This window comes from Trachurus japonicus, chromosome 17 (assembly GCF_045865225.1).
Source record: "Trachurus japonicus isolate A0001 chromosome 17, Traja_1.0".
Lineage (NCBI taxonomy): Eukaryota > Metazoa > Chordata > Actinopteri > Carangiformes > Carangidae > Trachurus > Trachurus japonicus.
Window position 1 is genome coordinate 30,833,580 of NC_140923.1, and position 15,380 is coordinate 30,848,959.

The window sequence follows — 15,380 nt, forward strand, 5'->3', positions numbered from 1 at the left end:
CTTTACAATGATACCTGACATGACATGGGTCAGACAACAGGCACAGCACAGTATGCCACAGTGGCATGTTCACTTTTGGTGAATTTAGGAGAAATCTACCAACAAAAGAGACAAAATGAAGTAAAATAACCACCTTAATGTGGATTTTCTACCATTTCTTTTGACTTTTCTGAGAATACATGAGAAAAATAGTCCAAAATCTCAAAATTGATCATGAAAAAACATTGTTTTTGCCTGTAGTGTCTCAATGATGATTAAATGGGTTAAAGAATGATTTGATACCTGATGTAGCCTACCACAAACCTGAAAATATGATGCAAATGCAAATGCCTAAATTTATGTTGTGAAAGTTTGTATTAATACCTTTTGTCATTAATAAAGTATTATTTTATATTATAGAGATCTCACACAAAGGGTGATCTCAGTTTTTTCCATAAGATGATACGAGCAGCTGTGAATGTGCAGTATGTAAGCACAGGTAGCGAGCTATCTACGGGCTACCTCGGACGGTGCCAGTGGGTCAGTTGCAGGGTCATCAGCCTTCACTGATGTTTGGCTCTATTAATCCTAGAACATGCTTTATACTTAAAACCTGGTGTTTATTTATCAAATATTAACATTAAAGCTGCTGTAATCTATATTTTTGTTAATAATACATCAGTGTATATTAAAGATGTCATTACAGAAAAGAACTTTTACATAATTATATTATATTGACTTACAGTGAACATAGAAAAGCATTTACAATTTACTGCCACCAAGTGGACAAAAAACAAACACACAAAACAGATAATGAGGGTGCTATTACAATCCGATGGTAATCTATTAAGGCTGCTTTATATGGTGACTTGGCTCCTTCCACATTTTGTGTTACTGTAAAGCCTCTTTTAAAATTCTGAGCAAGATTTGCTTAGTCATCATTCAGCATAACACTTAGTTCATCTGGCCACATTTGTTTCTCATGAGCATTTGCCACATTGATCTCAAGTGGAGAGAACGGTTCAGTCATTTCCTTGTAAAAACAAAACAAAACAAAACAAAACAGAAAAAAACAACCCATTGATTTTTTTCTCAATATCATTTCCGAGCCAGGAGATGGCACCAGAGCAACACGCCTCCACCTATCTACAAACTGTGGTTAAAGGGCATCATAGCTGCCAGCATGTTGACAGAACATGTGTTGTTATGCTCATATATCAGGGGAGCTGAGCACTCATGTATGCACGACACCTTTTTGCAGCACTAATGGATTGTTGGATTATATTTGTTTGTGCACAGGTCAATGAACAAGTATCACAACAAACATTACTGAATTCAGTAATGACTCAAACTCCAGTGATCAGTGAAAACGCCATCCGATATCTGACAGTTGCGTTGTCAGCCTTGAATGCACGTGTTTTGCCAGCTGCAATAGAAGAGAGACAATCGGTGAGGGATTGAGTGTGGAGGGGAGGGGGACGGGGGAGTCAGACAGTCTCACCCACATGGCTCCACAGAACAGTCAGTGCTGGCCTGAACAGCTGAGAACAGAGCAGGTCTCCTTCCTGCTGCTGCTGCTGCTGTGTGCTCCTGCAAAAGCCTCACATGGAGCCACATGTGACAGCCAACACCAACAGCAGAATACACTGTGCTGGAGCTCAGAGAGCACAGGAGCTCCCACTGCAGGGCTGACAGCCAAACGCAATCAGTGGCACAATGATAACACAGACACACAACTGCGTGCACACTTTACACGGTTTTGTTGGTCTGTAAATGTGAATGCATAATCAAACAGTGAAAACATAAAGAGATATACATCTCTACCCCAGTGGTACATTTTACTGTTCTCCTTCAGGGGGAAATGTCTCCTGGGTCCACGTTGCATCACACAGGCCAGTTTGTGAGTTTGTAAGAAAGGTCACCACAGCTCTGTGGCTGATGTTGACAACAGGCTCATTGTTGAGAGGGAATGTCAAACCCAATCACACAGCTGCTTTGCTGTTACAGCTTGCTTTGCTCACATGCAGAGACAGATAAGATCACTTCTGTTGAAAGCTCTAGTTGTGTAACCTACTGTGCTTTCTGGGCTGCAGCTTGACTTGCTTTTGCAAAAAAATAGGTGGTCATAGACATAGGATATATTTGCTAAAATTGCTCATATGATAGGCCTATGACAGAAATATTTAGGCTACAATTACTTTTTCTGCAGTGCATTGCCTTAATCAGAGTAGCAGCTTTGAGCCTCACTGATCCTAGTAATGACAAGGCTGTTAAGTGAGGGCATTTGAATTATGCATTGCGGTTCACTGTACTACATGTGCACTGTATGCTGTTTACTGCCATTATAACACAGATCTCTTACATACCAGTTTTTCAGCCTACATGTTGCTCTGCAGGCAGCTCCTTGGACTGCAGGTTGCAGAGATAGGATATTTCCCCTGGATGAGCCCCAGGATTAGTCAGAGGTAAAACTGGCATCAGGCCAGGCCGTGCTGTTAGGGTGTCACAGGAAGTTCTCTGGTGTCACCCCCCTGAATGAATACCACTGCACAAACAAAAACACAGCAGTTGACATAATCACTTAAGGTGTCACTGTGGTGAAATTTTATCCAAAGTCTTTATTTGACGGCGTTTCCACAACGGAGCAAGTGTGAGATTAGCATCTCTTTGATAGAGGTTTGGCACACAGTTGAGTTTAAAGCTCATGGAAACCTAATTTCCATACGAGCCTTTTAACAGGAACAATGGGTAGCTACATGAACACAACAGTTCCTTCCAGTGCTAAAGCAGTTTTGGTTATCTCTTGAGATTTCTGTCTGCACTGTTTTACCGTCACTGTACCCAGAGCGCCGACAACTCGCATTGGAGCTCATTTGAGACAAGGAGGTGATGTCACATGTGTGCATGCTAAACAGAGTTCAGGGTTCAATCAACATGTGAAATTTTGGACTATCTGTACACTATATTCAAAACTTGCAATCGTTTCATAGATTTTGGTAACAGATATCTTAGCAGTCGTGTTAAAAGGCAACATGAAAAAATTGTGGGTGCTGTCGCCAAGAGGCAGGGACAGCAATGTTAACATTAGTGCAGCTAATGCTATATTAGCATTCCTCATCATTGGAGGAATGTGCTAGTTTATTCACTGTTACATTTGCCAATACAGTAGCTATTATCACAGCTGGAGGTCAGGACTTTTAGATTTAAATGAATACTAGAGCTGTTGCCAAACAAGTTAGTAACACAATATTGATTATGTAATAAGCCTGTCAGCATGGGATAGATCTTCCTGGGTGACACCAGTTTAAATGTGGTGTCTGTGGTGACCTTGCTATGCTGATGCACTGGTAGCACTGATTTTTATTAACCAACAATGTTTAGTAGGTCTGTGTTTACGTAAGTTTGTGAAGATTCTGTCTCTGCATTGAACATTGCAGTGACTTTCACTGCCAGTTGGGGGAGACAAAAGCTTCACACCGCAGATTTTAAAAATACCAACTCCAGAGAGATGATCTAAGGTAAACAGCGACCAGTCAGCAACATGTCAGCAGAAAATGTGTTCTGCTTTCTATGTAAACTAAAAAGTTACCTAATCCATCACATCTGATTAATTGTTGGTATATTTTGGTTACATCTTTATTATTTCAAGGGTTAAACAATGTGACTGAATCCTATTGTTATACATACAATAGAGAATATAGGGGATCCACACGCTTGTTGTTGTAAGCTTATGTTACCAGACAACTAATCCAACTGATCTAACTACCCGTATATTTTTAGGAAATACAAAATGTCACCAAGTTGTGAATATTTGATGTTACAGAGAATTGGTTACAGTAAGATTTGAAACAAGTTTCAGCGTCTTACAGTAAATAAGTCCTGGAAATTTGTTGAAAACTTGAATCTAACATCATTTGATTAAGGCCTGACGTACCAGCTTCAGACAAAGACATCAACATCTAGGTCAGTGAACCTGGAGCAAGAAAAAAATGGATCAAAAGAGCTAATACCACTGACGTAAAAAAATAAAAATAAAAAAAAAAGATGATGATGGCAGTCATGCTGATGATGAAGACCAATATAATGATTCACTGCCTTTCCACCCTCTAAATAGAAACGGCTGGGCTTTATTTGCCCTTGCGACCATGGTGACGACTGTCAAAATATGACATCAGAGGCTGTGTGAAAATGAGCCAAGATGTCTCCAAGTGCCATAGATGGATAGATAGATAGATAGATAGATAGATAGATAGATAGATAGATAGATAGATGGATGATGGATGGATGGATGGATGGATGGATGGATGGATGGATGGATGGATGGATGGATGGATGGATGGATGGATGGATGGATGGATAGATAGATAGATAGATAGATAGATAGATAGATAGATAGATAGATAGATAGATAGATAGATAGATAGATAGATAGATAGATAGATAGATAGATAGATAGATAGATAGATAGATTGTCAGGCCATCATTGTAAATAAGAATTTGTTCTTAATTAATTCTGCCTGGTTAAATAAAGGTTAAATAAATAAAAAATAAAAAGATAGATAGATAGATAGATAGATAGATAGATAGATAGATAGATAGATAGATAGATAGATAGATAGATAGATAGATAGATAGATAGATAGATAGATAGATAGATAGATAGATAGATAGATAGATAGATAGATAGATATCGTGGATACTTTCACGGGTTGCAATTTATTCATGAATTAATAATTACATATACATCACATACATAGGCCTACACTATTATGAATTTGACCATTCTGCAAAAGAAATACTTGTACTTCATGTACCTTCGGTATATTTTTATGGTTATGATTTAGGACTGTCTATCATAACCATCAAGGAAGTAAGTATCAGGGGGAAAAAAACACAATATCCGGATGGCAGTTGGCACCTTACATTACTACCTGACTGGAAAGCAACGACACTACCTGATACTTCCTGTCATGCCTGTTAACACTGAGAGGGGTCCTTAAAAGGAGGGCAAATCCCTGAGATAGAATCCACAGGAAGGAAGGAGACACTGGGGCACAGTTTCACATGCCTGAAGCTTTGTCAACTCTGTCAGTATATTGCTGTATGTGGGCCACTGCTGGCACAGCTTGACTGAGAAAACGGGGCCACAAGAGCCATTGGCAGCAACCTGAGAGGCTGCCAGAATGTGAGTTAGCCATAGGTTGTGTAACATGGACTCTGGCCTGAAAGCAGAGTAATGGTTTACTCTCACTGTTCTCCGACAGATGTGAGACAGGATCATCTGTCAGACACTGAATATGAGTGGGAGACATTGTTGGGGAAAACAGCTCTGACATAATGAGCCTATACTGTGGCGCAATCAGTTGTCCATACATGACAAAAAATGTAAAGAAATCAGGTTACGGAAGTGAATAAATGCAATGCATGATGAACAAGAAATGACTATCGTACTGCTTTTCTAGTGAAATTCAAATTGTCCTACATGACTCATCTCCTTCTCCGCAAGTGTCCACTGGACGCGCCACACGTAACAAAGTCACACTGTGCGTGGCAACAGCCGGCAAAAAGGAACAGGAAACTCCAACTGTAAGGCACAAATGTATTTTTGTCCACGCAGTGTGATGGTGCTATAAATAGCCCACAGCCTCACGTAGCACTTTGATCATGTGTTATGAGTAAGTCGCTCTGAGATCTCAGAGAGGATGCACACACTGAATTTACCCTCAAGATGCAGAATCTACATCACATCAAACACTTAGATTAATATCATTGTATTATTCATACAGACTCCAAATCAAATAAAGGATGATAATGATAATTTACTTATTCATGTGCTGTTTGCCCTGTATTAATTCTTTGCTTTGCAGTTGCACACTTGCACAGTGTTTACTACCCACCCAGGTCAGTGGAATAGAAAACACACACATCATGCACTACAGTGATCCCTGCCAAAGTGGGTCACAGTCTTTGTAACACACTTCCACTGAGTGCTGAGGTCGGGACAAGCAGTTCTACCTCTGGCCACAGCATTTGCACCAACAGGTATTTGGTATTTTGTTTAACTCCTCACTGATGCACTGATGTGTATCAACACGGGGGTCAAAGCTTAAGCTCAAGAGTGTTTTGGACTTGTCTGTCTTTCCGTTCATCTGTCTGTCCATCTGTTAATCTGATGCTCTGTTTGTCCGCCTCACTCTGTGCGCAGAGCTTCATTTTCCTCCCAGTCGGGGACACAGAGTAGCCTATGATTATCTTTAAAAGCAGAGACACTGGAATGTTAATCCCTTTGCTTTTTCTCACTCAGTGGACTCTGTACCAACCTGTGTTCAAAATGAGCGTGTGCATGGACAAAGTTCAATTCATGCCTACATCTGTTTATAAGAAATGGAGTGCAGCGTGGAAGCAGGGTGGAGGATTTCTTCCTAGGGCAGAAGAGGCAGAGGCTTTACACCAAAGTCCATAATCCTGCCCACATACAGCTCCTCTACGCCTCAGGGAGTTCCTGGCGTTTAGGAGTGTCAGAATAAAATCATAATTACTGAAGAACACCTGTGAGTCATATAGTAAGTAAATACCAAGGAGTGCATGTCACCTGTAATAGAGTTCTGGTCACCATTTAAAGATGTCAAGTAATTTCCAAAAACAGAAAATAGGCCTACCAGACAGACCACAAATAAAGAAAGGTCATAGAAATGGGAAACACCTTAATACCTCATTGTAAAATTTTACCACCTAATTTTACCTAATGTTGAAAATGACAAACTCTCTCTTCCAACTTTTTTTATGATTTGGAAAGCTTAAGAAATGATCCAAGTTACAAGCTGCTCAAACAATAAACCAAACAACAAACATAAACACTCTTGAGCCAGCACATGTGGCCCCACACGTTTCTAATCGCTGATTGCCTGCTGATGATAATCATCGGGCTGGACATGTGATTTATTTACCACCACATCATTGTTGTGACGACGCAGTGTGATCGCAGCAGACAGGAATCTGTGGGCAGCAGCGTCAGTCATGAGCGTCTCCTGCCCCTAGTGTGTCACCGCCTGCGTCAAGACAGACAGGGGAGCTGCAGAGAGTACGGCAAGCGAGAGGAGTTCTCCTTCAATACCTGGGACTTCCGGCGTCGTCGAGAAAAAGAGTAAAGATTAACCTGCTAGTTATGTGGCTTTGGTAAAGGCAGGTTTTAGTTACGACTGTTCACACAGAAGTTGGTAATACTTTTTTTGATAACGTGTGAACTTCAGTTGTTTCGTTTCATTGCGAGTTTCAGTTGATTTGACCGGACGACGTCAAAACCACCTCCTATTAAAAACCTGAAGTTGCTTTAAGTAAGTGAAAACGCTGCTGCTGATTCATAAAGTGGACTACCAGGTGTCAGTCGTACAAACAGTTTACGTCTGACTTCTCCAACACAAATATCCTCAGTAACATCGAGCCGTGCGCATGTGTGAGGTCTGCGGCGGTTTCAGAGAGGGGTGAACTATCTTGAAGCTCCGTGTTGACTCTTTGGCAGCTCCCAGCCAGTGCTCTCATGTTCACACTAGTACTACTGTGAAGCTTCACATAAACACAGAGGGACACACAATGCTCAATTGGCTGGACCGCGGACAAGAGACATAACTTCGTGTCAAATTCAGCCTTCCTTCGTTATTATGCTGCCTTTTACTTGGTGGTGAGTAACTAACGAGAAGTCACCGCACGACTCCCGTCTTGGTTTATAATGTGTCTGTCAGTGATTATAATCACCTTATCGCATTTTATGGTCAGAACTTCGCAGATGTTTATCTCGAAACATGTAGCCTTTAATATTGGACAATTAGCACGCACTTTATTGTTAACATTGACCATTTAAACACAGTTGTGGAGTGTTGGACTGGTGTGGGTTTTATTTTAAGTGTTTACACAAACTTAGTGCTGTGGTGGCAGAGGAAGTTTGCTGTGCTTTAAATGAGCCTGTGGCAGTCTGTGGAGACAGGAGGGGACAGGGTGGGGGGACAGTGTTGTCATTGTAGTTGACATGGTCGCCGTGTGTCTCGGGGAGGGGTGAAGAGGTCAGCTGCCTAATGACTAGTATTATGCCAAACAGGAAACCACTCTTCTCCAATGAAACCTCGGTGTGACATCCGTGTTACATTCCTGTAGGGATTTAAAGCGTGTTACCAGAACACAGCAAAGTATTACACAGTATGGCCCTTTAACGTATTATGCTTCTCTGTATGTGGTTTATTTCTCACTAATGTCACTGTTTAAATGACCTAATCTGACCTATTAATGCACTATGCCCCCCCCATCTCACCTTCTATTGCCCCTCGTGAACGCGCACGCGCACCCCATGCCTCTGCTGCTTTGAACCTTTAAATTATTGATGTGGTCTCAGTGGAAGCCTACATGTAGGCTACTGTAGCCTTTCTGCTCTGTCAGATATTAAATGTAATACATGTGATGTAACTGGGACAAGAGGCAGATGCTGCAGTGCTGGTGTGATTACAAATACTGTCACTTCACTTTGAGTTGCACTGAACAGACGTGCACATGTGTTTTCGGCGCAGATAAATCCCTTTACACCTACTGTCTGTGTAGCAGAGGCTCCTACTGTGTAAACACTGCAAATGGCACAATAAGCTGTCTCTTGTTTCACCTCCTATTTGCTGATGGATCCAGGAAGTTTCTCACTCTGAGTGCACACACACACACACACACACACACACACACACACACACACACACACACACACACACACACACACACACACACACACACACACACACGCATACCCAACCTCACTGGTGTTTGAGTATTTGCTTATTACAGACAATTTGAAACACATTGTTTTTTGAATGAGTCAGAGCAGGACTGAGGCTGGTCCAGCCCGTCAGTGCAGATAAATGTCAGTTAGCACTTTATACTCCTTTTTTTCTGGCCAGTTGCACTGTCACAGTTTTACGTGGTGTACTCTGTCTTCTAGAAAACATGTATGTTATGTTGTTGTTGTTTTCAGCTCGGTTGGTGTCAGTGGTCAGCTGCTTGTATTACTGTTGCCTATTAGATCATAATGGAAATGAAACATCCCAAGGTCAAATGGTTGTGATTGTTGAGTGGAAGGAGTTCAAGTTAAATTGCGATTATTCTGTTTTCAGAGAACGACTTCACAGAGATTTGACTGTTCCCAGAACTGTCACTTAAAATGAAAAACCTAAACCAATCAGAAGCTGGATGGATTTGTCAATTAGCATCAAACTTTTCAAGACCAAACCCTAGAAACTCTAATTCCAGCTTCCCACCCATGTGTAAATATGTTTCCTGATACTTCAGTGATATTAGCTGAATACCTTTATGCTCTGGATTGTTGCACAGAGGGAAAAAAACAAATCAGCTCGGACTTTTGGGAAATTGTGAAGTATTTTTTTTCTTTTTTCTGACATTTTATGGACCAAGCTGCTTCATCAGGAACTTATTCAGCAGAATAACACTGACATCTTAGCATTAAACCAAAAAACCACAGCAGTTTGTCTTACATCCAATCACGCATAGGCTTCAGAACATGGATTTACAGCTTCTACACACACTGCTAACGTGACTTGTGTAACTCACCAGGTTGGACTAGTCGAATAGCAGCTTTTCTTCTCTTACATCACTCCCCTTTTACAACATACTTTCTTGAACTTTGTAGTTCTCAGCCGCCTGGCTAAGGTTTGTAACCTTGAAATTACTCATTTGGATGTATTTTCCATGTTCACATCCAAAAATAACAGCCACTTGAACTATTACCCCCCCCCCCCCCCCCCCCCTTCAGCCATTGGACGGTCTGTTTCCACGTATTCTTCACAAAAAACTTGAGGCATCAGTGGAATGTTAATTACTCTGCAGGAAAAAGAAAAAAAAAAGAGCTGTTGATTTTTTTTTTTTAAACTCTCTGAAGTGCTCAGCTGGTTATAAGTGAAAGTAGGATTTCAGCCCACATTTGCACACTTATGAAACATGAGTTTGTGGGATAATCACTATCAAGATGTGATTAGCCTATACAAACTCACGGCCTGACACCGGCTCAACCAGCAGAGCAGCAGCCTTCAGCAGGAAATAGAAATATCCTCTCATTCCTGCAGTTGTCATATTCAAAAGACGTTGTATTCGACTCTGTCAAACATTGTCGCTGTGTAACTGCTGCTGTCATTGCATTAGACTTATATAATGTCTCGTTTCATGTTCGGGGGAGTAGGAATGCTGAATGCTGAAATGAATGCCATTCTTTGGATGAAGCCACACAGCACTGACCTGTTTTAGAATATTGATCTTGTGCATTGATAAATATTTAAACCAATGTGCCTTTTGTCTTTGCAGAATGTACATCAGCCACTGCAGCCAAACAATGAGAGACATCCTTAAGAGAAAGTTTGCCGAGGTAGAGGACAACCCCTGCTACTCCTCCTCCTCTCCTCCATCCTCTCTCTCCTCCCCTGCCTCCTCGGAGTGGGAGTCGGACGGGGAGAGCAGCTCTTCGGACAACCAGGAGTTCAGCCCCCGCAGCCCCTCCTCACCCACCACATCACCCAGTAAGTCCCCAAAGCCCAGCAGCCACTCTTTCAAATAATGCAAACCTCTTCCTTATCTGGTCGTTTTCGCTTCAGTGTTTTATAGGAGTGTCTCTTATCACCCTGCAGCAGCACTGTTATGACTTGCTGATATGAAAACGCTAACCTTAGGGCCATTCCTGATAATGTGCCCAGAATGACTCGCCTTCTCTGGACTGTCTGTCCAGTTGCGTGGAGGAAGCTCATTTGCCTGAGCGATAGTGCAGCGTGGAATCAATTTGAATAGCAAGGTCCCTTTAAACAAGTCATATCAAATGTCCTCACCCAGGTATCACACAGCTGCACACAAGGCTTGCAATGAGTAAACAATATTCTGCCAGTTGCACACTCCAAAACCTCATGTGTTACAGTTGAGGTTTGTTGACGTGAAGCTGCACAACTGGTTCAAACAACAGTGCCCCAGTGTGGAGCTGCAGAGAGCAGCTTAATCAACTGCTCTTGGTTGTTTACGGCTGCTGGAGTGCAGCCTCAGTTATGTGTGAAGGTCAAGACAATTTTCTGAAACCAAACTGTCAAAGCAAACGGTGGTAACCCGGTGGATATTAACAACTAAACTGGAAGAAGGAGTCTAATTACATCCTGCCTGGTCAACCTTTCAGCAGTTAACTCTCAGCTTCACCTCTGTTCACTGTCTGCTGTTGATCTGTCCAGCTGTAGCCCTCTCTTGGTATTTCCTTCCCACATGTACAGTATGTTCAACTAATGACCAAAGTCACTTAAGAGCAGCAGCCAGTGCAGTGTGTCCCCTGGTGGCCGTCAGAGGCCCACACAAACCAAAGCATCTGCCAAAGTATTTAACACTCTGACAGTTGGAGATATTGTTCATGAAGCTTCCTACAATGAGTTCCAGCAAGGACAAGAACTAGATTTCTGATCGTCTAATTGTTGTGCTGTTCCTTTTTTTTTAAAGCATTTTTTTTTCTTTTAGCCTTGCTTTTAACTGATTCTTATTATTTTTATCGTTATAAAACAAACAAATTATTATCTATTATTATTACTTTTTTATTCTATTTTAATTCATCCATTTTTATTCTATTTTATCCTACTACACCTGTCTATTTTACTTCATTTTATCTAGTGTTTTCCCCATTGCAAATGATTGAGTGTAAGATAGCGTTTCCTCGATGTGTTCCCTATGTTCCGTGTTTTTATCATGTGAAGCACTTTGAGCTGCCGTGGGCATGAAAAGTGCTATACAAATAAAGCCTGATTGATTGATTGATTGATTGATTGATTGATTGATTGATTGATTGATTGATTGATTGATTGATTGATTGATTGATTGATTGATTGATAATGTTTTGTGTGTCTTTTTCAAACCCAACCAGTTCGGTCCATCATTAAGAGGCCTAAGCTTGGAGGTGCACAGAGCAGTGTGCGCTTTGACCAGGTGACGGTGTTCAGTTTCCCACGCTGCCAGGGCTTCACCAGTGTGCCCAGACGTGGAGGTGCCACCCTGGGGATGGCGCAGAGGCACAGCGCCCTCCAGAGGTACACGGTGGCAGAGCACGCACTGGAGCGGAGGCAAAGGCGCAGAGAGAAGCTCCGAGAAAGACGGAGACAAGAGAGGTTCAGCGCGCTGAAACACAGAGTAGGTTCACTCGAATTTGATGATTGTTTAGTTCACTTTGCTCATCTGTGCAGCAGTTTTCTCACTGTCTCTGTTGTTTGGGTTCCAGCTGATCATCAGCGGGGCCATGGACCAGCAAGAAGCAGACCGGCTCACTGTGGATCAGATCCCAGATGAAGAGGGCGACTTCCACATCAGCGATGCTGAGCTGAAGGACGGAGGTTTCCTCACACCGTACAGCTCCAGACAGCGGCAGGCGCTGCTCCTGGCGGCGGGGGTGAAGCGGATCGACCGGGAGGAGAAGAGGCAGCTTCACGCCCTGCGTCTCTCCAGAGAGGAATGTGGATGTGACTGCCAAGGTTTCTGTGAGCCAGAGACCTGTGCATGCAGTCTGGCAGGCATCAAGTGCCAGGTAATCATTAGGTGTCCCTTATATGTTCACATAATTATTTCAGAGGCGAACAAAAGGAATTCAAATTATTCCCATGACAAGTCTCTGCGGCACATTAGTGAGGTTTGATGTTTCATCTTTGGCATTTGAAAGGTGAACAAATTTGAATATAAAACTCTAGTGAAAGTTGGTTAAGCATCTCATGCATATCAGTCTTTAATTAAGAAAGTTATGAAACATGTATCTTTAGTGCTTATTGCAAAGCAATATAATGATATATACACTATAAAACAATTTATCCAACATTAGAGATTTTACTTTTTGCACCTTTATTCTGTGGTAGCTGCCCCTTATTGACACCCATCAAGGTCAGGATATTATTTAGCTCAAAAAAACACATGTCACAATTTATTATTGAATGTTCTCAATTATTATATAGTTGAACTGTAGAAGTAAAAGAAATGGGAAAAACTGGACATTTCCGCCTTCAATCCATTACAATATTTTTCTTGTTATTTTCCAACAATATGCCAGTGTTGTGGTATGATGTTACATATACTGTAATTGTAGATTTCATTCATATCGCCTACCCCACTTAGTGCTTGTGTTTTTTTCTAGCACACCTATGATAAGGAGGCAACTTTCTCTTAATATAACAGATCAAACTTTATCTGCGTTTGTCTGTCAGTGATAAACCTCTGACGCTGTGTCACAATCTGTGTTGTGTTTAATGACCCACAACTCTCTCTTTCCTCCACACACACAGGTGGACCGCTTAAACTTCCCGTGTGGCTGCACTAAGGACGGTTGTGGAAACACTCGTGGACGTATTGAGTTCGACTCAAGACGTGTGCAGACCCATTACATCCACACTGTCATGAGACTGGAGCTGGAGAAGCGACTGCAGGATGAAACGCTGAGCCGAGACGAGCGGACGGAGACGGAGCTTCCGGAGGAGCACGTGGAGTACGAGCAGCGGGATGAGGCTCACACCGCGCAGAAAGCACAGGACAAGAGCTGCCCCTTTGCATTTAGCATGGAGGAAGACGGTCTTTCTCTCACCCTGCCCTCCACTCCTTCTTTCCATTTCATCCCAGAGCGGTTAGTAGTGGAGGAGAACAGCTGTAGCAGCGACATGACTGAATCCTCCTGCTCCTCCTCTGACTCTGACGCAGGGAGATGCCTCACGGGGAGTGAGAATCTCCCCGAGGTTGATGGGGGCTTGGCTCGTTCCCTTAATATCTGTGACTCTCAAAATGATAACTACTCCATGTGCAGTCAGCTGATGCATATGGGAGAGCCGTCACCTCGGCACAACAGCAACTCCCCCACACACGGCACAACTACTGACAGTACGGGACCACCCACAGCAAACACATTCACAGACAATAGAAGCAGGACCTCGCTGACGGATTATCTTGATGAAAATGCAAACCAGGCCAGAGACCCGTTTGACAGCGACTCGCTCGAGGACTTCCCCAACACCCCCTCCCCCACAGTGGACTATTCATCAGGCAGGTACATGGACCTGAGTCTGTCCTCCGACTCCGACCTGGAGTTCTTCGACAGCGACTACCCCTCTGGGCCGGTGCACAGCTCTTTTAAAGGACACAGGCATCCAGACAGCTTTGGCCATCTCCAGCTGTTCAGGTCTGTCAATCTGCCAGAGTGTGAGTCGAGCACCTACCTCCTGGAGTCTCTGATCGGCCTGACTGAACCCAGCCCAGAGCAGGTTTATTCACTCACAGATAATCAGTTTTTATAGGTGACTCAGGATTACAAAAGCTATATGTAATTATTTGTAAAGAGCACTGGTTTTATATATATATATATATGTACATGTACGAATATTTCCGTGTACAAAGAGTGATTGATGAAATATTTTCCAAGCTGGATATTTTTTCTATTTCATAAAGATAATTTGCCTTTGTTGTTGAGAAAGAAATCACGCCTGAATAAACTAATATATGTTTTTCCATGAATCAATATAATGAGGTGTTATTTAATTTCCTCCTGTACCGTGGCCTCTGACAGTATTGGATTCTGATGAATGGAGCAGTATGCATAATTTTCAAAAGTTAATGTTACCTTTCAAGGCCATATTTTCCCAGGATATCAATAAAAGCAGCTATATTTTGCCGGCCACTGGCCATGGTGTACAGTAAGTGGGATAATCCACTTTGACTCATGTTTGCATTTTGTGAATTAGTTTTGATAACGGCAAGAATCATTGTGGATTATCCCTTATATGTATGGTTAGAATGTCTGTACTGGAATAATAAAAGAAATCATTTTTTATTTATTGATATCAAATTTGTTTGAGTGGTAATTTTGTGTAAGTCATTGGTTTTGAGGTAGCATGAAGAAACCAGGACTGCACGGATTCATTCATATAGATTCAGTTCAGTCCGCAGGTTCTAACAGGCCAGAGTATTGGGAAGTGCTGCAAAACATTGCTGATTATTGGACTTGAGCTATGCCATAATGGCCCTTATTCACAGCAGACATTCATACTCTTCTATGGGGAAAACAGAATAATCACATTTTTGTCTTATCTCCATTAAGTGTCCCAGTAAGACATTCCAGCGAATCGACAGACACAATACCAGGAGCCTGAAACTGGCTGGCATGAATGGAATGAGGTTGTTATTAACCTAACTAATTTCATAGGTGTGTTTCTCCTTCTATGACTGCTGTGGAAAAGGTCTACTGCTGTGGTGTTTTTGTGGAGCCATTTTAGAAAATCTTATCACAACTTGCTCTTATAAAATAAACAAACAAGCAAACACTTGTGTGAATAGTTGTGGCCTCATAACTGTAAGTTATTTTTATAATAAGGAATACA

The 15,380-nt window shown here is 42.1% G+C and overlaps 1 protein-coding gene across 1 annotated transcript; it reads left to right on the top strand.

The window, feature by feature from the left end:
• The first annotated feature begins 7,473 nt into the window (after positions 1-7,473).
• Positions 7,474-14,517, top strand: LOC146971048 (cysteine/serine-rich nuclear protein 1-like). The gene is made up of 5 exons (XM_085805020.1): positions 7,474-7,657; positions 10,324-10,535; positions 11,903-12,165; positions 12,254-12,556; positions 13,302-14,517. Exons 2-5 carry the CDS (start codon positions 10,325-10,327, stop codon positions 14,298-14,300), a joined length of 1,776 nt encoding a protein of 591 aa, XP_085661146.1. The 5' UTR covers positions 7,474-7,657; position 10,324; the 3' UTR covers positions 14,301-14,517.
• Positions 14,518-15,380: the final 863 nt, after the last annotated feature.